General features: G+C 41.4%; 2 protein-coding genes across 2 annotated transcripts in view; one reads left to right on the plus strand and one right to left on the minus strand.

Annotated features, from left to right (window-relative positions):
- Positions 1 to 12,854, plus strand: part of LOC124113717 (exocyst complex component 7-like) — a 56,624-nt gene extending 43,770 nt beyond the window's left edge. Inside the window, exons 9-23 of the mRNA XM_048392097.1 lie at positions 917 to 975; positions 1,199 to 1,260; positions 1,444 to 1,550; positions 1,723 to 1,827; positions 5,379 to 5,498; positions 5,874 to 5,933; positions 6,167 to 6,205; positions 6,554 to 6,610; positions 7,000 to 7,066; positions 8,024 to 8,095; positions 8,379 to 8,499; positions 9,065 to 9,160; positions 9,779 to 9,860; positions 10,109 to 10,150; positions 11,117 to 12,854. Coding sequence (XP_048248054.1) covers positions 917 to 975; positions 1,199 to 1,260; positions 1,444 to 1,550; positions 1,723 to 1,827; positions 5,379 to 5,498; positions 5,874 to 5,933; positions 6,167 to 6,205; positions 6,554 to 6,610; positions 7,000 to 7,066; positions 8,024 to 8,095; positions 8,379 to 8,499; positions 9,065 to 9,160; positions 9,779 to 9,860; positions 10,109 to 10,150; positions 11,117 to 11,353 — 1,326 coding nt within the window. The 3' untranslated portion in view covers positions 11,354 to 12,854. The remainder of the gene's footprint in view (positions 1 to 916; positions 976 to 1,198; positions 1,261 to 1,443; positions 1,551 to 1,722; positions 1,828 to 5,378; positions 5,499 to 5,873; positions 5,934 to 6,166; positions 6,206 to 6,553; positions 6,611 to 6,999; positions 7,067 to 8,023; positions 8,096 to 8,378; positions 8,500 to 9,064; positions 9,161 to 9,778; positions 9,861 to 10,108; positions 10,151 to 11,116) is intronic.
- A 1,092-nt stretch (positions 12,855 to 13,946) lies between these two features.
- The window catches only part of LOC124113720, a 52,390-nt gene continuing 39,677 nt past the window's right edge, over positions 13,947 to 26,659 (minus strand). The window contains exons 21-27 of the mRNA XM_046474225.2: positions 20,614 to 20,792; positions 20,215 to 20,370; positions 19,715 to 19,860; positions 17,509 to 17,648; positions 17,153 to 17,250; positions 15,775 to 15,919; positions 13,947 to 15,112 (exon numbers count right to left, since the gene is read on the minus strand). Of these exons, the coding sequence (XP_046330181.2) occupies positions 15,048 to 15,112; positions 15,775 to 15,919; positions 17,153 to 17,250; positions 17,509 to 17,648; positions 19,715 to 19,860; positions 20,215 to 20,370; positions 20,614 to 20,792 (929 nt within the window). The 3' untranslated portion in view covers positions 13,947 to 15,047. The remainder of the gene's footprint in view (positions 15,113 to 15,774; positions 15,920 to 17,152; positions 17,251 to 17,508; positions 17,649 to 19,714; positions 19,861 to 20,214; positions 20,371 to 20,613; positions 20,793 to 26,659) is intronic.

The following is a 26,659-nucleotide window of genomic DNA, read 5'->3' on the forward strand; positions in this document are numbered from 1 at the left end:
AGTGTGAAGCCCATTTCTGGTGTGCCCCGCCGTGATATTGCTGGAATATTGCTAAAAGAGGCGTAAAACCAAACTCACTCACTCACTCACTGTGACCTAACATGTGATAAACGGTGAAGCTGAAATCAATTCCCGCTGTTTTAACAGTTGTATTAACAACTGTTGGAGACGGTGTGTATAAGTGATTGTGGAATAAACACGCTGAATGTGAAGCAAACATAAGCCTAGTTAGTTACAATATAGTTAATTGGCGATTAAATTACTCACCATTGTCTCTTATATGTTATTACTTCATAAATGAATTATATTTTACGGGCACCAATTTGGTGTCATACCGTGTAAACACAAAATCGCAACATGTGCTGGAGTTACACACGCGACCAATCATCGTAGAAAAAACAACGCAAGATAAACATATTTTTATTGCATATATAAGGTTTGTGTGCGCACTTGTGATGTGCTTCATTCCAGGTCGCATTATACAGGATTTTGGGTTGATTTTGAAGGCGTGTACAGGGGGGTCGTCTTATACGTGGGGTTGCCTTATACACAGCGATATACGGTAGCTGGAATAGTATTGACCTGGTGCAAATCAGTGTTCATCAATCTCTCACTCTTGGGAAAATAATTAACTTGTTATCACCAATACAAGACTAGTAGCATTCATTTTGAATTCACATTCAAATTGTTAGACTAGACAGCCTCTCTGAGCTCAATTTGTACATGTGGTATGACATCTGGTTCTGTCATATAAATCTGAAGTGAAGTTGTCCTTGCCTTGTTTGTTCATCAATTACTGACTGTAGCCTATTTAGTCAATCTACAAATACTTTGTAAACAGTATGGATCAACATGTAAAATATTCTTGCAAATATACAAAAGAATGTATGTGACATGTTTTTCATGATTCTTGCAGAATAACAAATTTCGTGGGACCAAAGATACACCAGTTAGAAAAAGCATGAAGAAAATGACGTAAGTTTTATGTTTAGTGTCAGCTCTTTGAAAGAATGAAAAAAATACTTCAAGTATTTTAGAGAAAACTTGTCAGTGAATTCATATTTCAACAGCCATAATCATTCTAGCGGAATCTTTGCAATATTATAGTAACCCATCCAGCTTTTGAATGGAGTATCTGTGTACTATTGCAATTTGTTTTTGGCATGTTGTTTTTATATATCTTTTGTGTGTATTTCAGGTTGAAAGGATTCAAGAAGGCTTCATCCACACTCATGGCAGGAAGGTCCCCGTTTGAGCCAGGTAGGATTGAACATTTGAACATCTTCAAGTCTTGCATCCATCAGCTGTGTCAGTATCTGCTCATAATAGGTTCCAATCCCAGGTCTGTCAGTACCACACCAATTGGAAATAATGTGATAAATGGAGGCAGCACAATTACGTTGTAACTTGTTCTGGAAGATGTTTACTCTTGTTGATTACCAGGTCACAGAAGGCAGGGGTCATCGACAGAGAGCATCAAGGAGGAACATGTGGATGTGGAGACGGACCAGTACATCACACAGCTCACAGCTCTCCTCAGACTCATGCAGGTAGGGTGTGTCAGTTGTGGCAGCATTGGACTGCTGACTTGACTGAAAATATTCTTTAGAAACGTTTTCTAAGATATCTGACAGAACCAAGATAAGAAATAGTTTCATATGTTGATATTGATACATTGACATCATTGACATATTTCAGTGACTTAGTGCGACATTATTTCAGAGCGAATCTCATCTGATGATGGGCATCATTCCGGAGAAGTATCAACGTAACATCTTTGACAACACTGTCCAGCAGGCTCTGGATATGATAGTCAGTGAAGGAGAGGTACGTGACAGCAGGCTCTGGATATGATAGTTAGTGAAGGAGAGGTATGTGACAGCAGGCTCTGGATATGATAGTTAGTGAATGAGAGGTATGAGACAGCAGACTCTGGATATGATAGTTAGTGAAGGAGAGGTATGTGACAGCAGGCTCTGGATATGATAGTTAGTGAAGGAGATGTATGTGACAGCAGGCTCTGGATATGATAGTTAGTGAATGAGAGGTATGTGACAGCAGACTCTCTATATGATAGTCAGTGAAGGAGAGGTACGTGACAGCAGGCTCTGGATATGATAGTTAGTGAATGAGAGGTATGTGACAGCAGGCTCTGGATATGATAGTTAGTGAAGGAGAGGTATGTGACAGCAGGCTCTGGATATGATAGTCAGTGAAGGAGAGGTATGTGACAGCAGGCTCTGGATATGATAGTGAATGAGAGGTACTTGACAGCAGGCTCTGTATATGATAGTGAATGAGAGGTATGTGACAGCAGGCTCTGGATATGATAGTCAGTGAAGGAGAGGTATGTGACAGCAGGCTCTCTATATGATAGTCAGTGAAGGAGAGGTACGTGACAGCAGGCTCTGTATATGATAGTCAGTGAAGGTTAGGTTCGTGACAGCAGGCTCTAGATATGATAGTGAATGAGAGGTACGTGACAGCAGGCTCTCTATATGATAGTCAGTGAAGGAGAGGTACGTGACAGCAGGCTCTCTATATGATAGTCAGTGAAGGAGAGGTACGTGACAGCAGGCTCTGTATATGATAGTCAGTGAAGGTGAGGTTCGTGACAGCAGGCTCTAGATATGATAGTGAATGAGAGGAACGTGACAGCAGGCTCTGTATATGATAGTCAGTGAAGGAGAGGTACGTGACAGCAGGCTCTATATATGATAGTCAGTGAAGGAGAGGTACGTTACAGCAGGCTCTGGATATGATAGTCAGTGAATGATAGTGAAGCAGCAGTACTGAACAGCTGACACATCTTTTTTCTAATATACCATATCTCAGTGTACAGGTGTATTCTGCAAGAAGGGAATTTATGGTTGGATTTTTCCTTTCGTATGACAAAAGGATTGGTGATTGGTTAGGAAGATTGTTTTGCAAGACTGATTGTGTGGCATTGTACTTCAACCTCTGGTTCCTCATTGTATGACCATTGTATGACCAGACAAATCGCACAACCTTGTACTTCTGGTTCCTCATTGTATGACCAGACCACTCGCACAACTTTGTACTTCTGGTTCCTCATTTTATGACCAGACAAATCGCACAACTTTGTACTTCTGGTTCCTCATTGAATGACCAGACCAATTGCGTGGCATTGTACTTCTGGTTCCTCATTGTATGACCAGACAAATCCCACAACTTTGTACTTCTGGTTCCTCATTGTATGACAAGACACATAGCGTGGCATTGTACTTCTGGTTCCTCATTGTATGACCAGACCAATCGTGTGGCATTGTACTTCTAGTTCCTCATTGTATGACAAGACCAATCACACAACTTTGTACTTCTGGTTCCTCATTGTATGACCAGACAAATCGCGTGGCATTGTACTTCTGGTTCCTCATTGTATGACCAGACCAATCGCGTGGCATTGTACTTCTGGTTCCTCATTGTATGACCAGACCAATCGCGTGGCATTGTACTTCTAGTTCCTCATTGTATGACCAGACCAATCGCACAACTTTGTACTTCTGGTTCCTCATTGTATGACCAGACCAATCATGTGGCATTGTACTTCTGGTTCCTCATTGTATGACCAGACCAATCGTGTGGCATTGTCCTTCTGGTTCCTCATTGTATGACCAGACCAATCGCGTGGCATTGTACTTCTGGTTCCTCATTGTATGACCAGACCAATCGCGTGGCATTGTACTTCTGGTTCCTCATTGTATGACCAGACCAATCGCGTGGCATTGTACTTCTAGTTCCTCATTGTATGACAAGACCAATCACACAACTTTGTACTTCTGGTTCCTCATTGTATGACCAGACAAATCGCACAACTTTGTACTTCTGGTTCCTCATTGTATGACAAGACACATAGCGTGGCATTGTACTTCTGGTTCCTCATTGTATGACCAGACCAATCGTGTGGCATTGTCCTTCTGGTTCCTCATTGTATGACCAGACAAATCGCGTGGCATTGTACTTCTGGTTCCTCATTGTATGACCAGACCAATCGCGTGGCATTGTACTTCTAGTTCCTCATTGTATGACAAGACCAATCACACAACTTTGTACTTCTGGTTCCTCATTGTATGATCAGACCAATCGCGTGGCATTGTACTTCTGGTTCCTCATTGTATGACCAGACAAATCACACAACTTTGTACTTCTGGTTCCTCATTGTATGATCAGACCAATCGCGTGGCATTGTACTTCTGGTTCCTCATTGTATGACCAGACCAATCGCACAACTTTGTACTTCTGGTTCCTCATTGTATGATCAGACCAATCATGTGGTTTTGTACTTCTAGTTCCTCATTGTATGACCAGACCAATCGTGTGGCATTGTCCTTCTGGTTCCTCATTGTATGACCAGACCAATCGCGTGGCATTGTACTTCTGGTTCCTCAATGTATGATCAGACCAATCATGTGGCATTGTCCTTCTGGTTCCTCATTGTATGACCAGACCAATCGTGTGGCATTGTACTTCTGGTTCCTCATTGAATGACCAGACCAATCGTGTGGCATTGTACTTCTAGTTCCTCATTGTATGACCAGACCAATCATGTGGCATTGTACTTCTGGTTCCTCATTGTATGACCAGACCAATCGCGTGGCATTGTACTTCTAGTTCCTCATTGTATGACCAGACCAATCGTGTGGCATTGTACTTCTGGTTCCTCATTGTATGACCAGACCAATCGTGTGGCATTGTACTTCTAGTTCCTCATTGTATGACCAGACCAATCATGTGGCATTGTACTTCTGGTTCCTCATTGTATGACCAGACCAATCGCGTGGCATTGTACTTCTAGTTCCTCATTGTATGACCAGACCAATCGTGTGGCATTGTACTTCTGGTTCCTCATTGTATGACCAGACCAATCGTGTGGCATTGTACTTCTGGTTCCTCATTGTATGACCAGACCAATCGTGTGGCATTGTACTTCTGGTTCCTCATTGTATGACCAGACCAATCATGTGGCATTGTACTTCTGGTTCCTCATTGTATGACCAGACCAATCGTGTGGCATTGTACTTCTAGTTCCTCATTGTATGACCAGACCAATCATGTGGCATTGTACTTCTGGTTCCTCATTGTATGACCAGACCAATCGCGTGGCATTGTACTTCTAGTTCCTCATTGTATGACCAGACCAATCGCGTGGCATTGTACTTCTAGTTCCTCTTGCCCAGATTTCGTTATATTCAGGTTGCTTTGGTAAATCTGTAGTATTTCTCAACTTACTCTTTTTTCTAAGGGTTCTTTTCTCACAATAACTAATGATTATGTTTTACCAAGTATATTTATGTTAGAATGTATACAAGGTATGGTTGTGTTGGAGCTGTAATCCAGGTTCATGATTTTGTTTTCAGATGCTGGCCACAACCGCCAAGAGGAACATTGGTCGGCATGAATTCACTGCAGTATTGTCTATATTCCCTATCGTAAAACACCTCCGAACAGTCAGACCCGAGTTTGATTTGATACTCGAGGTAATCAGCAAAAGAGTACTAATTGTGAATTTGCTAAAGTTAATTGTGCATCCCCTTTGGGAAAAGGAGTGCCTCGCATCAAAAGGCAAAGCTGATTTTCCACAGTTGTCTCCCTTTGCTTTAAGTTGTGGCTCAGTCCACACTGACAGATACACAAACATAACAGTGTTCTTATCTTCTCATAATTTTGTTTAAATCTCACTTGAACTGAAAGCTCTTTTTTCTGGCTTGTATTTAATTCTGATAGCAAACAGCTTTAATCCTAAGGGTTTTGTCAATTTAAGATACCAGTAGATGTCTTTGAAAAAATATATACAAAAGACTAAGAGAAGTTGTTTTTGTTGTTGTACTGATCAGTTTCTGTATGTGTTTCAGGGATGCCAAGCACCAACAAGGTCCAAGCTCATTTCGTTACTCTCAACGCTAGACAGCACTGTAAGTAGTCCTCCTTTTGTGTAACCATAGCTTAATCATGTTAATCAAGTCAATACCTCTGTTAGGAATACATGTAGTAGACAAGATATTGTTTTAAAAGAGATTGTACAGTGAAGTTTTTTCTCATGGTTCCCCCTCATCAATAAAGAAATCTTTGTTATCAGTGATGAAATAGATATGTCCTGTCTATAATTGATTGCAACTACCTTGATATTCTGCTCTGTTTCATCTAGGGAGCCAAGGCATTGGAAGAATTCCATGATAGTGTTCGGGTGAGTTTTTGTGTTACTTTTTGTAGTACCTTTCAATACTTTCATTGAATCATTCTAATGTACGAAATTTGTCAAAATGTCTCGAATTTGTGATTTTTTTTAAAGCATATGGATGAAGATTCTCATGAACCTGTCAAAAGAACATTCTTTTGACCATGTTGACTCCAATTTCATTTTTGTTGCGCAATGAAATTTAAGGAATATATTTCAATAAATCAGTTATCTTTAGTAATACAGTGTTGTCAACTGTTTTAAAAACCTTCTTTGGGATGATGATAATGATGATGATATTTCTATGAGAGGTTATATTTTTGTGAAAGATTTTGACGACAGTGTGTGTGTTTTCAGAATGATTCCGACAAAGCCATGCCACGTGACGGTACAGTACATGAACTTGCCAATCATGTAAGTGTTACCAAGGTTACAGCTGTTCTTCCTCTTGTGTTGTGCATGTTCACACTGTGTTAAGACAAAGAGACCTGTCGGTCATTCATGAACGGTACTTTACAGGCTTTTTGTACACTCCCTTCCGGCGTTATGTCTCTATGCAGTTTCAGTGTCAAGCAATGGTAGGGTTCAAACATATTCTTGCATGCAGTAGGGCTCATTTAACTTATAGACAGACCCATTTCATTAGCTGAGTCAATCTAGACACACATCACTACCCCACAATCGGTCATATGTTTTCACAGAGAATGGAGCTAAGTAGTCAGTGTGTGTACAAGCTAAAATATCCAGGTTGTATTCACTGTTCCTCTGTCCTCTGTTATGTACGTGAGACTATCATGTTCTAGACAATCATCTTCCTGGAGCAGCTACAGGACTATGCAGAGACGGCAGGGGCCATGTTGCTGATGCATGGTGAGTGTCTCTAGTGTGTGCCCAGATGTGTAGTATGCAGAGACGGCAGGGGCCATGTTGCTGATGCATGTTGAGTGTCTCTAGTGTGTGCCTAGATGTGTAGTATGCAGAGACGGCAGGGGCAATGTTGCTGATGGATGGAGAGTGTAGCGCCATGTCTCTAGTGTGTGCCTAGATGTGTAGTATGCAGAGATGGCAGGGGCCATGTTGCTGATGCATGTTGAGTGTCTCTAGTGTGTGCCTAGATGTGTAGTATGCAGAGACGGCAGGGGCAATGTTGCTGATGGATGGAGAGTGTAGCGCCATGTCTCTAGTGTGTGCCTAGATGTGTAGTATGCAGAGATGGCAGGGGCAATGTTGCTGATGCATGGTGAGTGTCTCTAGTGTGTGCCCAGATGTGTAGTATGCAGAGACGGCAGGGGCCATGTTGCTGATGCATGTTGAGTGTAGCGCCATGTCTCTAGTATGTGCCCAGATGTGTAGTATGCAGAGACGGCAGGGGCCATGTTGCTGATGCATGGTGAGTGTCTCTAGTGTGTGCCTAGATGTGTAGTATGCAGAGATGGCAGGGGCCATGTTGCTGATGCATGTTGAGTGTCTCTAGTGTGTGCCCAGATGTGTAGTATGCAGAGACAGCAGGGGCAATGTTGCTGATGCATGGTGAGTGTCTCTAGTGTGTGCCTAGATGTGTAGTATGCAGAGACAGCAGGGGCAATGTTGCTGATGCATGGTGAGTGTCTCTAGTGTGTGCCTAGATGTGTAGTATGCAGAGACAGCAGGGGCAATGTTGCTGATGCATTGTGAGTGTCTCTAGTGTGTGCCTAGATGTGTAGTAATAGTAGTATGCATTCTACACATACTGGATCACAGATAGTCATTTGGTTTTAAAGACAGAGGGTGCTCTTGAGCTTCTTGACAGTTGTTCATGTTTATGGAGTCTGTGATGTTGTGTTTCAGGGGAACAAGCCGCCCCTTCACAGTCGACAATAACGACTGATGCCTGCAGGTTGAGGCTAGCTGACTATATGAGTAGGTCAAAGAAAAATGTTTATGATGTCCACAACAATATATTTGAATTATTTTCAAGTAAAGCAGTGTCCCTGTTCTTAATTGTGGACTTAGTAATTGTTCCATGTCAAAAGAGTTAAAGGCAAGACTCGAAAATAAGTGATCTTTTAGATAATATTTAAAACTTTGGTCAATAAGCACCTGGTTACCTTATTGCTATGGAATTTGAGTCTTGTTAAATGGACAGTAGAAATTATCATTAGAATGTCTGACCATCTCAGATCTATGTTTTTTGTCCCTTCAGCGAGAGTGCTGTCTGCACTGGGCCTCAACCTCACCAACAAGGCTGAGATGTACAGTGATCCAGCCCTCAAACCCATCTTCATGGTCAACAACTTTAACTACATTCTCAAGTCTCTCAAAAGGTAGGAAACACATACCAGTAGAAGGAATTGAGAGGCAAGTATACATACCTATAACAATGTTTGCTCTTTATGATCCAGACAGTACAATCTTGCAGGAATGGTCACAATAAACATTCAGCAGTTGCGCCATTTGTAAACTAAGTAGCCCCACAGTAAACTATCAGTAGTGCCAACTGTACATTCTCAGTAGTTCACTTGAACACCAAGCCTACAGTTCCATGCCAATGTTTTCCATTCACAATAACAGCACAGACTCTCCTACAAACAGTTACCTATGAGTGTGTTCAGTCCTGGAAGTGACCCGTGAAGATCCGGGTTAGAATAGGTCTTCGGCAATCCATGCTTGCTGTAAAAGGCGACTATATACTTGGCGAAAGAGGCGACTGACAGGTTCAGGTGGTCAGGCTCGCTACACTCATGCATGTCATCGTATCCCAATCAATCACTGGGTTGCCTGGTCCAGAATCAATTATTTACAGACCGCCGTCATATACCTGGAATATTGCTGAGTGCAGCATTAAACAATTAAACAACAAACAAACAGTCCTGGAAGTGTGTGTTGCAGATCTGGCCTACTGGAGTTGCTGCATGCATGGAACCCACAGGTAGCAGACGTGTATGAAACGCAAATAACAGAACAGAAGAGATCCTACTCTGAGAGGTGAGTATTATTGTTTGTTGAAGGATGAGGTGAAACCTAGTTTCTAAAGTTTGCCTTGTTGTTGGCTATGTCTTAGTTTCTAGGTCACCCTACTGAAAGTCAAGTGAGCTTATGTTGTGGTGCATTGTCCATCTGTCATCAACAACTGCATTTTCGTCATCCCCGTAACTACAAGGAAACTTTGTATGAAAGATTCCTCAAAAGTGCTCACAGAATTCCAATCTGATTTTAAACATGGCTGCCATTGCATGGGTGGAGTTAGTAGTAGGACCTAAACAGGTATGTTTCTGTTTTTTAGTGATTGTATGCAATTTGACCATTCAACCATTACAGCATAATGGCTGCTGTCTCCAAATTGAAAATGCTGTTGTGAGCAATAGAAATAATAGCAGGTGCAAAACTAGGAAACTGTATGTAACACCCCACCACACAAGAGCCTGCGCCATGTTTAATCAAATTATCTGCTATCCAGCTAGGCTTGACTCCAGTTGGGAGTCTGTCGCTGACCAGGCACCCTGTGGTCCATGTTTATCAACAACGGAACACAGCTGCCATTCCCAACAATCCCTGGCAAATATTGAGTAAATATTGAAACTGCATTTTGCTATTTTTGTGTAGCTGGAACAAAGTGTTACATTTCATCATGGAGGTAGACAAGCCGATCTCGGTGCAGAGGACACAGAATACAGAGGTTGTCAAGGTGAGTCCGATGTGCAGGAATGGTGATTAGGAAGGTCTGCACCATCAGTTGTGGACACTGATTTGGTCCAGGATGTTCTGATTTCCCCGTTGTTGAACGCCATATGTCTATATCAACAAAGCAGTATGTGTATACCATTGAAATACCAAAATTTGGGCCCCATTTTGGAAAAATCTTCTTGAGCTGTGTAGCCATAGCAGGTTTGTGTTTTGTTCAGTTGTTGAGTATTTGTTATTATTTGTCCTCAGTTAAAAGATAAGGACCGGCAGAACATCAAGGACAGATTCACTGTAAGTAACTTTAGGCATTATTTGTTACAAGACACAACTGAACTTTTGCTATTTAGACCTTTCTTATTGCTTCTACATGTCTAAAACATCAGTGTGATCGATACATGTCATACCGTATTCGCCTTATGTAGTGCCCTGCTCCAATAAGCTTCCCTGAGCAACTTCTAAACAAGTCTAAGTAATCTTTATAAACGCCCCCTAGTTTTTACAGAAAGCAGCAACATAGTACATGTTTATAATATAAACACCACTTCATGAAAATAATTCATGAAAGTTTCCCATTGAAATATCAATTTATTTTTTGGAGATGTCTTATTTTTGACATTAGTATGTATCCAAATTTAATGTGTATTTGATTTTTCATGGGAAGCATTTGGGACTTTGTTCCATGGTCATTTCATAAGCTGCATTTAGGCGACCCATTATATCCATATTTGTGTCTCTTTTTTGCTTTAACTTTAAATTTGGATACAGACTAATGTCAAAATTCAGATTCCTCCAAAAAATGCAATGATATTTCAATGGAAAACTTTCATGAATCATTTTCATAAAGTGATGTTTCTTCAGCAGTTCAGTGTATTATGAAAAAAAAGGTTTTAGTTTCAACAATGTTTGAAGTATGTTTGTCCACTACCCCTCGATCTCTAAAAAAGTTGTTGTATTGTTTTAATAAGTGCATTCCCCACCCCACTCCCCTCTCTTATCAATTTTCTAAACATATGGTGAATTAAGTAAAATTGTCCCTGCATACTTACATATTAGAACATTACTAGATTATTGTTAAACAAAAATAGATTATAAGATTAATGCTGATCAATGATTGTACTATTGTGTGTGAGATATATTTGAAACTTCTCGCATTCACTTCTCTCCAAAGATGCACTTATGTATTAACTGTATGTGGTTGTGTGCCAGCTAATAAGTGCAGGTTAGACCACATATATTTGTGTAAATCCTTGCTTGCAGGGCTTCAACAAGGAGCTGGAGGAGATTTACAAGATCCAGAAGGGTTACGCTGTCCCGGACCCCGAGCTCCGCGAATCCCTCAAGGCTGACAACAAGAAGTATATCACACTGCGTTACGAAGTGTTCCTCAATAAATACAAGTCTCTCAACTTCACAAAGAACACTCATAAGTACATCAAGTATGACGTGGTCGGGGTGGAGAGCCTCATTGATAAGTTCTTTGATGCCTCTGCATAGATATCCATTTCTGATGGCAAATAATGTGGTCATTTGGACATCTGTTGTATTTGCAAGGATTAACTGTGGATCTGCTGTTTGTCACTGCGTATGATGTATGCTCTAATGTGTTGTTGTTGTTGTTGTTGCTAACAGAGCTTTGTTATTGAAAGTAGTGGACATTAGCCCAAACACAGCTACTCGTGGAGTCAGGAAGCCCTACTTTATGGTGATGTATGAAGTCTTCTAACTCTCAACTAATATTTATAGAATTATCTTTGAGTTTTGACCCTATTTTAGGTTGAAATGTGGAGGTTTTAGGTAGGGGATGTTATCACCTGCAATATGGAAAGGATCTAACACAATGGAAAATTATACTTCATGTTTATTGTGTACTATGGGAAATGTTTGTGTGCTGATATGGCAATGTTAGCTTACTTCAGCATTCAGTGGCCTGGAGTGTCAGATGCTGCTCCACCCAAGGGAGGGAACTGCAATCCTTCGTTAGGAAAAGATTAGCAACAGTTAATTGTTTTAAACCATTTTGAATTGTTATTCATGAAAAGCATCTGTTGGTTGACAACCTGAGAAAGTGAACAAATCTAAGCTGTGTAATGGAGACCTAGTACTTGCAGGTGGACCTCTGTTCCTCTCCCTCATCCTGGAGACCTAGTACTTGCAGGTGGACCTCTGTTCCTCTCCCTCATCCTGGAGACCTAGTACTTGCAGGTGGACCTCTGTTCCTCTCCCTCATCCTGGAGACCTAGTACTTGCAGGTGGACCTCTGGTCCTCTCCCTCATCCTGGAGACCTAGTACTTGCAGGTGGACCTCTGTTCCTCTCCCTCATCCTGGAGACCTAGTACTTGCAGGTGGACCTCTGTTCCTCTCCCTCATCCTGGAGACCTAGTACTTGCAGGTGGACCTCTGTTCCTCTCCCTCATCCTCTGGGTTGCACCTCCAGATTGCTTACTTCATGAACTGTGCAATATTCTTTACCGACACATAAACATTTAAAACATGGTTACTGCTTGTAACCAATGTTGTGTTTCACATGCTAATTGTTATGTTTGAGATTTTGTATAGATGTACAAGTATACAATATGTAGATTACTTGTAATTTACGCTATGTAATCCATTTCATTCAATCTTATATGTATGTTGACATGTTATTTTGTGATAAATGCTATTTGATTTTGGGATGTTAAAATGAATGCTTGGTATTGAACTGAACAGTTGGCACATGTAAATGTCAAAGACAAGAACATTCAGAAATATTTTCCTCTTGTGCTAGAATCAAGAACCAGATGTCAATTTTAGACAGGCACTTAGACTTGCATGAATGTTCACTATGCTTGCTGCTTAAGGATGCAAAGGTTGTGGTCATCTTTCCTTCCTCTCTTGTACAATACTGGTATTTATGTGTATGTCCAAATCAGTGGCACCACACTGTATGTCTATTTACTAGTCATTTATAATGTATGTAAGTCTCATTTCTGACATGAAATAAAACATTTTATCATACGAGTGATACACTGGGGAACATGTTAAACATATAAAGTAGGCATGTGGATGTGTGAAGAAAATGTGCACACTGCATGAGAGAGGGAAAAAGATTCTTGTCGGCTTTGTGTTAATATTGGTTTGACTATGCAGGATTACTGGCAACCAATTTCACACCTTGACCATTTAGTTGCTGTTAGAATGTCTGCATACACGGACACCAAGTCCATGATCCTATGGCTTAATGTCGTCAGTTTGTTCTTGGCCTCAATTAAGAAACACGCAAACAGATTGGATGGTAAGCCTAGACCTCCACGACGCCTGTCTTCATGTTCCCATTCATCTACGATCTCATAGGGCTCTATTGTTGGGCTCTTGTGATGTTCCGATCCTCCGGTCATCACGTATCACATACCGCAGGTACTTGACCATAGGTGTGACCAGTGATGTGGGATTAGTGAAGGGCTCTCGAGGACACCATACCAGTTCTCGTGGGTTTCACCAAAGTAGTAAATGTCTGAGACCTGCATAACTCCTGACTGTCCTCCAACATTAAGCTTTCACGCTGTGTAATAACTGGAATACTGTCAAAAGCTGTGTTAAACCCAATTCACTCACTCACTTCAGGACCCGTGAAGATCAGGGGTAGAATAGGTCTTCCGCAATCCATGCTTGCCATAAAAGTCCACTATGTTTGTCGTAAGAGGCGACAAACGGGATCAGGTGGTCAGGCAAGCTGTTTTGTTTGATGCATGTCATTGTATCCCAATTGCGTGGATCGATGCTAATGATGTCAATCACTGGATTGTCTGGTCCAGACTCGATTATTTACAGACCGCCGTCATAAAGCTGAAATATTGCAGAGTGCGGCATTAAACAACAAACAAACAAACAAACATTCACTTCAGCGTCAGAATGTATTCAGCAGCTTTCAGACCAAGGGGAGGCAATTCTGAGCCGTGACCTGGCGGAGAGGCACCTTTGGGGCTTTGTGTTGTGGGATCGATGACAGGGAATTTGCAATATTTTGTATTAGGATAAGTATATTACTATCCTAAATATTCCAATTTATGTAAATTAAGTTATCTGATGATGGAAAAAGAAATAAATAAGTTTGACAACAAAACTATTTTATTTAGAAAGTAACAATGACAGAATAGACACATTAGATTAGCGTATCACAGCCTTTGCTTTTAAGTTCTTGTAGACAATCATGACATGCTTTTGGAAACCAGTAAACGTCCAGGTGTTCATGACATGAATGTGCATCATTTATACAAAGTTCTGTCCAGACAAATAGCATGAATGTCAGTTAATAATTTTATTTCCGGTCTAAGCGGACATGATGAAGAATTCATGAATTGTCACGAACATAAGGTTTTGAAAAGTTCAAATTGGCATCGCTAACGTTGACTTCAATGGCTGGACAGACCATAAGGCCTTTAGTCATACAGGAAACAAAGCGACATCAGCTTCCTAACATTATTAACCCGTGCAAGCAGAAACCGTTCCTTCCTGGACGCGATTAATACATACTTCATCACAGACCACATCATACAAGTCGCTCAAGGCCAATGACAGCTCTTAAGCACAAGAAAGGAGAGTCATCTCCCTTATCAATGGTCATCATTCACGCACACAGCCTGTAACCAGTCCTTCGCGTCAAACCCGTTGTAGCCAGTTCCAAATGTGAACGGTTGCTGTTAAAGCTAAAAATACTGCATCGTTTGGTAGGGGCAAAATTCAGTAACAGTTAACAAGGTAGCTCCCACTTTCTCATGCAGACCCAACATGAATTTAAGACAAGTGCAAACAATGAAATGAAAAACAACACAAACCATACTTAAACAGTAAAACCTCTCAAAACTGCAACTTCATCAATGCTGAAGTTCGAAACTACAGAAACATGCTGCGCTGAAATATATTGCTGCAGCTTTTACACAAGCATTACATATTGTGTATGGATAGTCTGGAAAGGCTTTACATCATCTGTATTTACATGTCTTAGGTTAACACGTGTTTATACCTGCTCTTAGCAACTGAAATTCATGTTTCAAATATCAGCAGTAAGTTTGTCGTTATTGCATATGCCATCATTAGAGTTGATTGTACGTGACATGTGTCATATTATCACATCTAAGGCACATGATTAAGGTTGATAGATAATTTAACTTGAGCATAAGGCCTCCAAAATCTGTTGTTAAAACTTCTTGTTTACATCATGAAAAGGGCTGTCATGATAACCAGGACACTTGCGATTGCAGAAATCCTTATGGTTTCTGGAAAGAAAGTATTTTCAAAACTACATTTTATACAAGAAGTCACTGATGGATTACAAACTATTTTCTTAATACATCTGATGCTGCAATGTCCAACCTAACCTGGGTATCGTGTGAAATACACACCTAGCTTGAAGTGAATATGAGTGATCCAGTTGATACTCGATAATGATGATCTCATTGTATTTATGTTTGGTTGTTGTTTAACGCCGCTCTCAGCAATATTCCAGCTATATGACGGCGGTCTGTAAATAATCGATTCTGGACCAGACAATCCAGTGATTGACATCATGAGCATCGATCAACGCAATTGGGATACCATGACATGCATCAGCCAAGTCAGCCTGACCACCTGATCCTGTTAGTCCCCTCTAACTACAAGCATAGTAGCCTTTTACGGCATGCGTGGATTGCTGAAGACCTATTCTATGCCGGACCTTCACGGGTCGATCTCATTGTAAACATGTCTGTCTGTATGTTCACTTCACCGGGGACTATGTTGGCTTGTGGCAGAAACATGTGGCAAAGCCGAGACCACGTTTGTTATAGTCAACTGAAAATCTGTTTTCAGACAGTGACCGGTATATTTAATACATAAGGAAGTTATATATGGATGCCAGAGTACTTGTTTTCTTCTGTCGACTACCATCAAATGAACTTGCCTGCTCCGCTGTCGCCGACGTGGTTGTAGCCCCCTGCGAACATGACTGCCTGCAGCTGGTCTGGGTTGAACAACTTCTGCTGCTCGGGAGTGATGCGCTGAGCCTGGGACTTGGACAGGCCTCGGATCTGGTTCACTGTGAGTGACTGTAAAACACGTCAAACGTGTTGGACACGTACATACAACAGGGTCACACTCTGAGAGGGACTGTAAAACACGCCAAACGTCTAGGACACGTACATACAACAGGGTCACACACTGAGAGGGACTGTAAAACACGTTCAACGTGTAGGACACGTACATACAACAGGGTCACACACTGAGAGTGACTGTAAAACACGTTCAACGTGTAGGACACGTACATACAACAGGGTCACACACTGAGAGTGACTGTAAAACACGTTCAACGTGTAGGACACGTACATACAACAGGGTCACACACTGAGAGGGACTGTAAAACACGCCAAACGTCGAGGACACGTACATACAACAGGGTCACACACTGAGATTGACTGTAAAACACGTAAAACGTCTAGGACACGTTCATACAACAGGGTCACACACCGAGAGGGACTGTAAAACACGTCAAACTTGTAGGACACGTACATACAACAGGGTCACACACTGAGAGGGACTGTAAAACACGCCAAACGTCGAGGACACGTACATACAACAGGGTCACACTCTGAGAGGGACTGTAAAACACGTCATACATGTTGGACGCGAACATATGTAGGCCCTGTCGTTTCAGAGTGAGTTAGTTGGGTTTAAGGCCGATTTTAAAAGTGTACTGGTTATATTACGGCGTGTCAGCTTAATGTGGGAGGAAATCCTGAAGTGATGCAGGTCTCAGACATTTACCACTTTGGTGAAACCCAAGAGCACGGAGATGGTGATGACAAACCTAGAAACATAATCGGGGCGAACAGGGAAATGAACCCACAGTCAAAGGTTTCTGGCGTGCCCAAATTACGTAACTCTTCACAACGAAGTACGGTGGCTTAAACGACTCGGCCACCCCTGGACCCGTAATTTAAGAGAAGACGCAGAAATACAACACATATTACGAAAACCCCATGCTGCATATCTATTTTTTATAATGACACATGCAGCAATGGCCGTGTAACGGCCAAACAATACATTTTCAATATTGCAATCGGATCAGAATTGTATGAGCACATTTTAGACACCATAACAGCTGGGAATCATTGTTATACAATTTCAGTTCCATGTGTCTTGTAATTTCAGAAGAGACGTCGAAAATGCAAACGTTAACGACAGACGGACGAGAGAACGGACGGACGGACGGACAACCGGAGGGGCGATGTACAGCGCGCCACGACGTAGGCTTTCATCAAATACTGGAGTACAAGGCTTACACTGATTGTAGCGGCAGGCAGGATGGCGATGGTTTGCGGGCGGATCTCGGCCAGGTGACTCCCCGACATCTGGGACAGCTCGGAACCAGTCAGGCCGGCTGAAGGTGACAGTACTCATTAAAGTAGATCCCAAAATCAGTAATGATTTGAGCAGATTAACTCTATTAGCAAAACATTTACACCCGCATCGTATATTTCTGGGAATCCACATGTGGATTTAGAAAATGAATTTGATTACAAGGTAAATACTATCAGTAGGATAGTCTCATGCTAAACCGTTAACGAAAATCTGATATGAAGTGTAGAGCACCAAAATTAAATTAAATTAGTTTCCATTAACTAATCAGTCACATTACCGAGGACGTTGTTGACGTTGGTGGTGGTGGCGGTGGACCAAGTACTGACGGCACCAAACACATTCTTGGCCTTTCCAGCGAAAGCCTTAAGCTGCTGTTCAGAACATTTGGAAAGTTCGCCAATCTTGATGACAGCGTCTCTGTAATGATACAAACAAGGATATTTTTATGGATAGTTGTCATGCAATGTCTGATGTCCAGTACGTGGAATAAGCTAAGTCATTACTATGAAAAAGTGCAGTATGAACTGTGGAACCAGACAGTGCAGTATGGACTGTGGAACCAGACAGTGCAGTATGAACTGTGGAACCAGACAGTGCAGTATGGACTGTGGAACCAGAAAGTGCTGTGTGGACTGTCGAACCCGAAAGTGCAGTATGGACTGTGGAACTAGACAGTGCAGTATGGACTGTGGAACTAGACAGTGCAGTATGGACTGTGGAACCAGACAGTGCAGTATGGACTGTGGAACCAGACAGTGCTGTATGGACTGTGGAACTAGACAGTGCAGTATGGACTGTGGAACCAGACAGTGCTGTATGGACTGTGGAACCAGACAGTGCAGTATGGACTGTGGAACCAGACAGTGCTGTATGGACTGTGGAACCAGACAGTGCTGTATGGACTGTGGAACCAGACAGTGCAGTATGGACTGTGGAACCAGACAGTGCTGTATGGACTGTGGAACTAGACAGTGCAGTATGGACTGTGGAACTAGACAGTGCAGTATGGACTGTGGAACCAGACAGTGCTGTATGGACTGTGGAACTAGACAGTGCAGTATGGACTGTGGAACCAGACAGTGCTGTGTGGACTGTGGAACTAGACAGTGCAGTATGGACTGTGGAACCGGACAGTGCAGTATGGACTGTGGAACCAGACAGTGCTGTATGGACTGTGGAACCTGACAGTGCTGTATGGACTGTGGAACCAGACAGTGCTGTATGGACTGTGGAACCAGACAGTGCTGTATGGACTGTGGAACTAGACAGTGCAGTATGGACTGTGGAACTAGACAGTGCAGTATGGACTGTGGAACTAAACAGTGCAGTATGGACTGTGGAACCAGAAAGTGCAGTATGGACTGTGGAACTAGACAGTGCAGTATGGACTGTGGAACTAAACAGTGCAGTATGGACTGTGGAACCAGACAGTTCTGTATGGACTGTGGAACTAGACAGTGCAGTATGGACTGTGGAACTAGACAGTGCAGTATGGACTGTGGAACTAAACAGTGCAGTATGGACTGTGGAACCAGACAGTGCTGTATGGACTGTGGAACCAGACAGTGCAGTATGGACTGTGGAACCAGAAAGTGCAGTATGGACTGTGGAACCAGAAAGTGCTGTATGGACTGTGGAACCAGACAGTGCAGTATGGACTGTGGAACCAGAAAGTGCAGTATGGACTGTGGAACCAGAAAGTGCAGTATGGACTGTGGAACCAGAAAGTGCTGTGTGAACTGTGGAACCAGACAGTGCTGGTACACATACCGGAGTCAACATGCCATTAGTTGCTGTCTATACTCTACATCAGTTGACCTGACCACTTGGTTTGACCACTGTACGTTTATCAAGCATCAACAAAAAAATCGAAATCAGCGTGACATCACTTTCGAAACCCATTGCAATCGTGTATGTCCGTTAGGTCTATTGACATTTTTCTTGGAGCCGTGAAGATCCGGGTTAGAATAGGTGTTCAGCAACCCATGCTTGCCGTAAGAGGCGAGTATGCTTGTCGTGAGAGGCGACTAACGGGATCGGGTGGTCAGACTCGCTGACTTGGTTGATGCATGTCATCGTACACCAACTGCGATGACCGAGGCTCTTTATGTCAATCACTGGATTGTCTGGTCCAGACTCGATTGTTTACAGACCATATAATTGGAATATTGCTGAGTGGTGTTAAACAACAAACAAACAACATACGTTACGTATGTATTTGAAACGTGTTCGAAAAGAAGCGAATGAACATATTTGTCGTGTGGCAGCCTTGATTTTGAAACGTTAATTACACACAATTGACATATTGAACAAAACACATTAAAACTGAGGATTTCACACTGGGTGACATGCATGATGTCTGAAAAATGGGTGTTCACCCCATTCTGAATTACTAATTTTCCACATGCAGCACGAAGTTTCCGAAACCATTAGTCCCTTCTGAAATACACACCGGGAATTTACGTGATCAAATTACGACATACCCATAGGCTGCATCTGTGATGGACCCGATCTGGGTATCAGTGAGCCCACAGGAAAAGTGTCCGATGGTATTCAGTTCAGTTCCCGTGATGCTCGCTACACTGTCAGACTTCTCACTCGTCAGCCATTTGCTGGCAACACTGGCGCGCTGTTTGAACGAAGAGACGAGGTAGGAGATAAGTTATTATCGTCCCGTGTTAAATATATAGATACAAAATATGTCGTAGTATTACTTCCAGGTGCGCTAGATGATTTGGACAAGGTATGTTATCTTTGTTTTGATTTAGCACACAGGAGCTGGGTGACAGATATTTCATTTGTATTCCATGACAAAAGCATCCCTGCTTTCATGGCTGTCAATATGTTCATTTAAGTTTTCGGGTCGTAATTTCTTTTCCAGAACATTGCAGCTAATTTGATCATCATTCATGATAAATGTACGCGCCTATTATACCAGTATTTCCATACGGAAACATACATAATGATCTTGTGGAGAACCAACCTGTTCTGGGGTCCATGTTGGGCGAGTTCCATGTGTTCCGAGGAGGGATGTTGTCCAAGCCAGTGTCCCCAGGTCAGCAGTGGAGAGTCCCTCCAACAAGGTGCCGGAGTCTTGAACGTTGTTTGCCGTCCATGCAGTGAGGTCCGAGTTGTGAATCTGAACCATGGAAACCACGAGAGAAGTGATTGTATATTTTTGTCTCATGTACTTATTTCATTTAGTTCATTTATCAAATCACCAATAAGATAATATAAACTAGTGGTCCCCAAATAATATAAACTTGTGACCCCCAAACAGCAAATAAAACATGAATAGGTTATTATATTGTGCTTGCATGATATAAGGATTTTGCCAGTAATAACCCACACACATGACCCAAACCATAGTGTAAACACTGACCGCTGCAGTCTTCAGACGACTAGCCAGTTCTGTCTTCTGCTCGGCTGACCACTCCATCACCTTACCGAGGGTCGTGAGGCACTCAAGGAAAACTGCGTCTGAGAGTTCCTTTAGTTGGACAGTGGTCAGAGCCTTTGCCTGCTGACCCATAGCCTTGATGTCGCTGCAAGTCAGTGATGCTGAAACACAACGTGGATCACTGTGAACGTTGGTGTGTCCTTGATGACCTATTTGTATGAGACGAAAGCTACTCAGAGAGAAGTTTGGAGGTATTCATTTGCTTGCTGTGCTTTAACTAACAACTGAAAATACTTCTCCAGTACCTCATGCTTTCCTGAAGGTCAGCCAACAAGGTGGCTCCGTCATGAGTATTAGGCCCGTTCCAAAGTGAAAATACCAATGTCAATACTAGGAATTGCTGACTAGTGACAGATCCATAGCAAGACTGAGACGCCAATAACTAGTAAAACATCCATTCTTAGACCGAGAAGTCAATAACTAGTAAAACATCCATTCTTAGACTGAGACGTCAGAAACTAGCGAAACATCCATAGAAAGACTGAGGCGTCAATAACTAGTAAAACATTTATTCTTAGACTGAGACGTCAGTAACTAGTGAAACATCCATAGCAAGACTGAGCCGTCAATAACTAGTAAAACACCCATTCTTAGACTGAGACGTCAGTAACTAGCGAAACATCCATAGCAAGACTGAGAGGCCAATAACTAGTAAAAAATCCATATTTAGACTGAGACGTCAGTAACTAGTGAAACATCCATAGCAAGACTGAGACGTCAATAACTAGTAAAACATCCATTGTTAGACTGGGCCGTCAATAACTAGTAAAACATCCATTCTTAGACTGAAAAGTCAATAACTAGTAAAACATCCATTCTTAGACTGAGACGTCAGTAACTAGTAAAACACCCATTCTTAGACTGAGACGTCAGTAACTAGTGAAACATCCATAGCAAGACTGAGCCGTCAATAACTAGTAAAACATCCATTCTTAGACTGAGACGTCAGTAACTAGTGAAACTTCCATAGCAAGACTGAGACGTCAATAACTAGTAAAACACCCATTCTTAGACTCAGAGGCCAATAACTAGTAAACATCCATGGCAAGCCTGAGTGGTCAATAGCTAGTAAAACATCCATATTTAGACTGAGACGTCAGTAACTAGTGAAACATCCATAGCAAGACTGAGACGTCAATAACTAGTAAAACATCCATTGTTAGACTGGGCCGTCAATAACTAGTAAAACATCCATTCTTAGACTGAGACGTCAGTAACTAGTAAAACATCCATAGCAAGACTGAGACGTCAATAACTAGTAAAACATCCATTGTTAGACTGGGCCGTCAATAACTAGTAAAACATCCATTCTTAGACTGAGACGTCAGTAACTAGTAAAACACCCATTCTTAGACTGAGACGTCAGTAACTAGTGAAACATCCATAGCAAGACTGAGCCGTCAATAACTAGTAAAACATCCATTCTTAGACTGAGACGTCAGTAACTAGTGAAACTTCCATAGCAAGACTGAGACGTCAATAACTAGTAAAACACCCATTCTTAGACTCAGAGGCCAATAACTAGTAAACATCCATGGCAAGCCTGAGTGGTCAATAGCTAGTAAAACATCCATATTTAGACTGAGACGGCAGTAACTAGTGAAACATCCATAGCAAGACTGAGCCGTCAATAACTAGTAAAACATCCATTCTTAGACTGAGACGTCAGTAACTAGTAAAACACCCATTCTTAGACTGAGACGTCAGTAACTAGTGAAACATCCATAGCAAGACTGAGCCATCAATAACTAGTAAAACATCCATTCTTAGACCGAGAAGTCAATAACTAGTAAAACATCCATTTTTAGACTGAGACGTCAGAAACTAGCGAAACATCCATTGAAAGACTGAGGCGTCAATAACTAGTAAAACATTTATTCTTAGACTGAGACGTCAGTAACTAGTGAAACATCCATAGCAAGACTGAGCCGTCAATAACTAGTAAAACACCCATTCTTAGACTGAGACGTCAGTAACTAGCAAAACATCCATAGCAAGACTGAGAGGCCAATAACTAGTAAAATATCCATATTTAGACTGAGACGTCAGTAACTAGTGAAACATCCATAGCAAGACTGAGACGTCAATAACTAGTAAAACATCCATTGTTAGACTGGGCCGTCAATAACTAGTAAAACATCCATTCTTAGACTGAAAAGTCAATAACTAGTAAAACATCCATTCTTAGACTGAGACGTCAGTAACTAGTAAAACACCCATTCTTAGACTGAGACGTCAGTAACTAGTGAAACATCCATAGCAAGACTGAGCCGTCAATAACTAGTAAAACATCCATTCTTAGACTGAGACGTCAGTAACTAGTGAAACTTCCATAGCAAGACTGAGACGTCAATAACTAGTAAAACACCCATTCTTAGACTCAGAGGCCAATAACTAGTAAACATCCATGGCAAGCCTGAGTGGTCAATAGCTAGTAAAACATCCATATTTAGACTGAGACGGCAGTAACTAGTGAAACATCCATAGCAAGACTGAGACGTCAATAACTAGTAAAACACCCATTCTTAGACTGAGAGGCCAATAACTAGTAAACATCCATGGCAAGCCTGAGAGGTCAATAGCTAGTAAAACATCCATATTTAGACTGAGACGGCAGTAACTAGTGAAACATCCATAGCCAGACTGAGAGGTCAATAACTAGTAAAACATCCATTCTTAGACTGAGACGTCAGTAACTAGTAAAACACCCATTCTTAGACTGAGACGTCAGTAACTAGTGAAACATCCATAGCAAGACTGAGCCATCAATAACTAGTAAAACATCCATTCTTAGACCGTGAAGTCAATAACTAGTAAAACATCCATTCTTAGACTGAGACGTCAGAAACTAGCGAAACATCCATTGAAAGACTGAGGCGTCAATAACTAGTGAAACATTTATTCTTAGACTGAGACGTCAGTAACTAGTGAAACATCCATAGCAAGACTGAGCCGTCAATAACTAGTAAAACACCCATTCTTAGACTGAGACGTCAGTAACTAGCGAAACATCCATAGCAAGACTGAGAGGCCAATAACTAGTAAAATATCCATATTTAGACTGAGACGTCAGTAACTAGTGAAACATCCATAGCAAGACTGAGACGTCAATAACTAGTAAAACATCCATTGTTAGACTGGGCCGTCAATAACTAGTAAAACATCCATTCTTAGACTGAAAAGTCAATAACTAGTAAAACATCCATTCTTAGACTGAGACGTCAGTAACTAGTAAAACACCCATTCTTAGACTGAGACGTCAGTAACTAGTGAAACATCCATAGCAAGACTGAGCCGTCAATAACTAGTAAAACATCCATTCTTAGACTGAGACGTCAGTAACTAGTGAAACTTCCATAGCAAGACTGAGACGTCAATAACTAGTAAAACACCCATTCTTAGACTCAGAGGCCAATAACTAGTAAACATCCATGGCAAGCCTGAGAGGTCAACAGCTAGTAAAACATCCATATTTAGACTGAGACGGCAGTAACTAGTGAAACATCCATAGCCAGACTGAGAGGTCAATAACTAGTAAAACATCCATTCTTAGACCGAGAAGTCAATAACTAGTAAAACATCCATTCTTAGACTGAGAAGTCAGTAACTAGTTAAACATCCATAGCAAGACTGAGACGTCAGTAACTAGTAAAACACCCATTCTTAGACTGAAAAGTCAATAACTAGTAAAACATCCATTCTTAGACTGAGACGTCAGTAACTAGTAAAACACCCATTCTTAGACTGAGACGTCAGTAACTAGTGAAACATCCATAGCAAGACTGAGCCGTCAATAACTAGTAAAACATCCATTCTTAGACTGAGACGTCAGTAACTAGTGAAACTTCCATAGCAAGACTGAGACGTCAATAACTAGTAAAACACCCATTCTTAGACTCAGAGGCCAAAAACTAGTAAACATCCATGGCAAGCCTGAGTGGTCAATAGCTAGTAAAACATCCATATTTAGACTGAGACGGCAGTAACTAGTGAAACATCCATAGCAAGACTGAGCCGTCAATAACTAGTAAAACACCCATTCTTAGACTGAGAGGCCAATAACTAGTAAACATCCATGGCAAGCCTGAGAGGTCAATAGCTAGTAAAACATCCATATTTAGACTGAGACGGCAGTAACTAGTGAAACATCCATAGCCAGACTGAGAGGTCAATAACTAGTAAAACATCCATTCTTAGACTGAGACGTCAGTAACTAGTAAAACACCCATTCTTAGACTGAGACGTCAGTAACTAGTGAAACATCCATAGCAAGACTGAGCCATCAATAACTAGTAAAACATCCATTCTTAGACCGTGAAGTCAATAACTAGTAAAACATCCATTCTTAGACTGAGACGTCAGAAACTAGCGAAACATCCATTGAAAGACTGAGGCGTCAATAACTAGTGAAACATTTATTCTTAGACTGAGACGTCAGTAACTAGTGAAACATCCATAGCAAGACTGAGCCGTCAATAACTAGTAAAACACCCATTCTTAGACTGAGACGTCAGTAACTAGCGAAACATCCATAGCAAGACTGAGAGGCCAATAACTAGTAAAATATCCATATTTAGACTGAGACGTCAGTAACTAGTGAAACATCCATAGCAAGACTGAGACGTCAATAACTAGTAAAACATCCATTGTTAGACTGGGCCGTCAATAACTAGTAAAACATCCATTCTTAGACTGAAAAGTCAATAACTAGTAAAACATCCATTCTTAGACTGAGACGTCAGTAACTAGTAAAACACCCATTCTTAGACTGAGACGTCAGTAACTAGTGAAACATCCATAGCAAGACTGAGCCGTCAATAACTAGTAAAACATCCATTCTTAGACTGAGACGTCAGTAACTAGTGAAACTTCCATAGCAAGACTGAGACGTCAATAACTAGTAAAACACCCATTCTTAGACTCAGAGGCCAATAACTAGTAAACATCCATGGCAAGCCTGAGAGGTCAACAGCTAGTAAAACATCCATATTTAGACTGAGACGGCAGTAACTAGTGAAACATCCATAGCCAGACTGAGAGGTCAATAACTAGTAAAACATCCATTCTTAGACCGAGAAGTCAATAACTAGTAAAACATCCATTCTTATACTGAGAAGTCAGTAACTAGTTAAACATCCATAGCAAGACTGAGACGTCAGTAACTAGTAAAACACCCATTCTTAGACTGAGACGTCAGTAACTAGTGAAACATCCATTCTTAGACTGAGACGTCAATAACTAGTAAAACACCCATTCTGAGACTGAGACGTCAATAACTAGTGAAACATCCATAGCAAGACTGAGACGTCAATAACTAGTAAAACACCCATTCTTAGACTCAGAGGCCAATAACTAGTAAACATCCATGGCAAGCATGAGAGGTCAACAGCTAGTAAAACATCCATATTTAGACTGAGACGGCAGTAACTAGTGAAACATCCATAGCCAGACTGAGAGGTCAATAACTAGTAAAACATCAATTCTTAGACTGAGACGTCAGTAACTAGTTTAACATCCATAGCAAGACTGAGAGGTCAATAACTAGTAAAACATCCATTCTTAGACTGAGACGTCAGTAACTAGCGAAACATCCATGGCAAGACTGAGAGGTCAATAACTAGTAAAACATCCATTGTTAGACTGAGCCGTCAATAACTAGTAAAACATCCATTCTTAGACTGAGAAGTCAATAACTAGTAAAACATCCATTCTCAGACTGAGACGTCAATAACTAGTAAAACACCCATTCTTAGACTGAGACGTAAGTAACTAGTGAAACATCCATAGCAAGACTGAGGGGTCAATAACTAGTAAAACACCCATTCTTAGACTGAGAGGCCAATAACTAGTAAACATCCATAGAAAGCATGAGAGGTCAACAGCTAGTAAAACATCCATATTTAGACTGAGACGGCAGTAACTAGTGAAACATCCATAGCAAGACTGAGACGTCAATAACTAGTATAAC

The sequence above is a fragment of the Haliotis rufescens genome, unplaced genomic scaffold (assembly GCF_023055435.1).
Source record: "Haliotis rufescens isolate VD_foot unplaced genomic scaffold, xgHalRufe1.0.p SCAF_11, whole genome shotgun sequence".
NCBI lineage: Eukaryota > Metazoa > Mollusca > Gastropoda > Lepetellida > Haliotidae > Haliotis > Haliotis rufescens.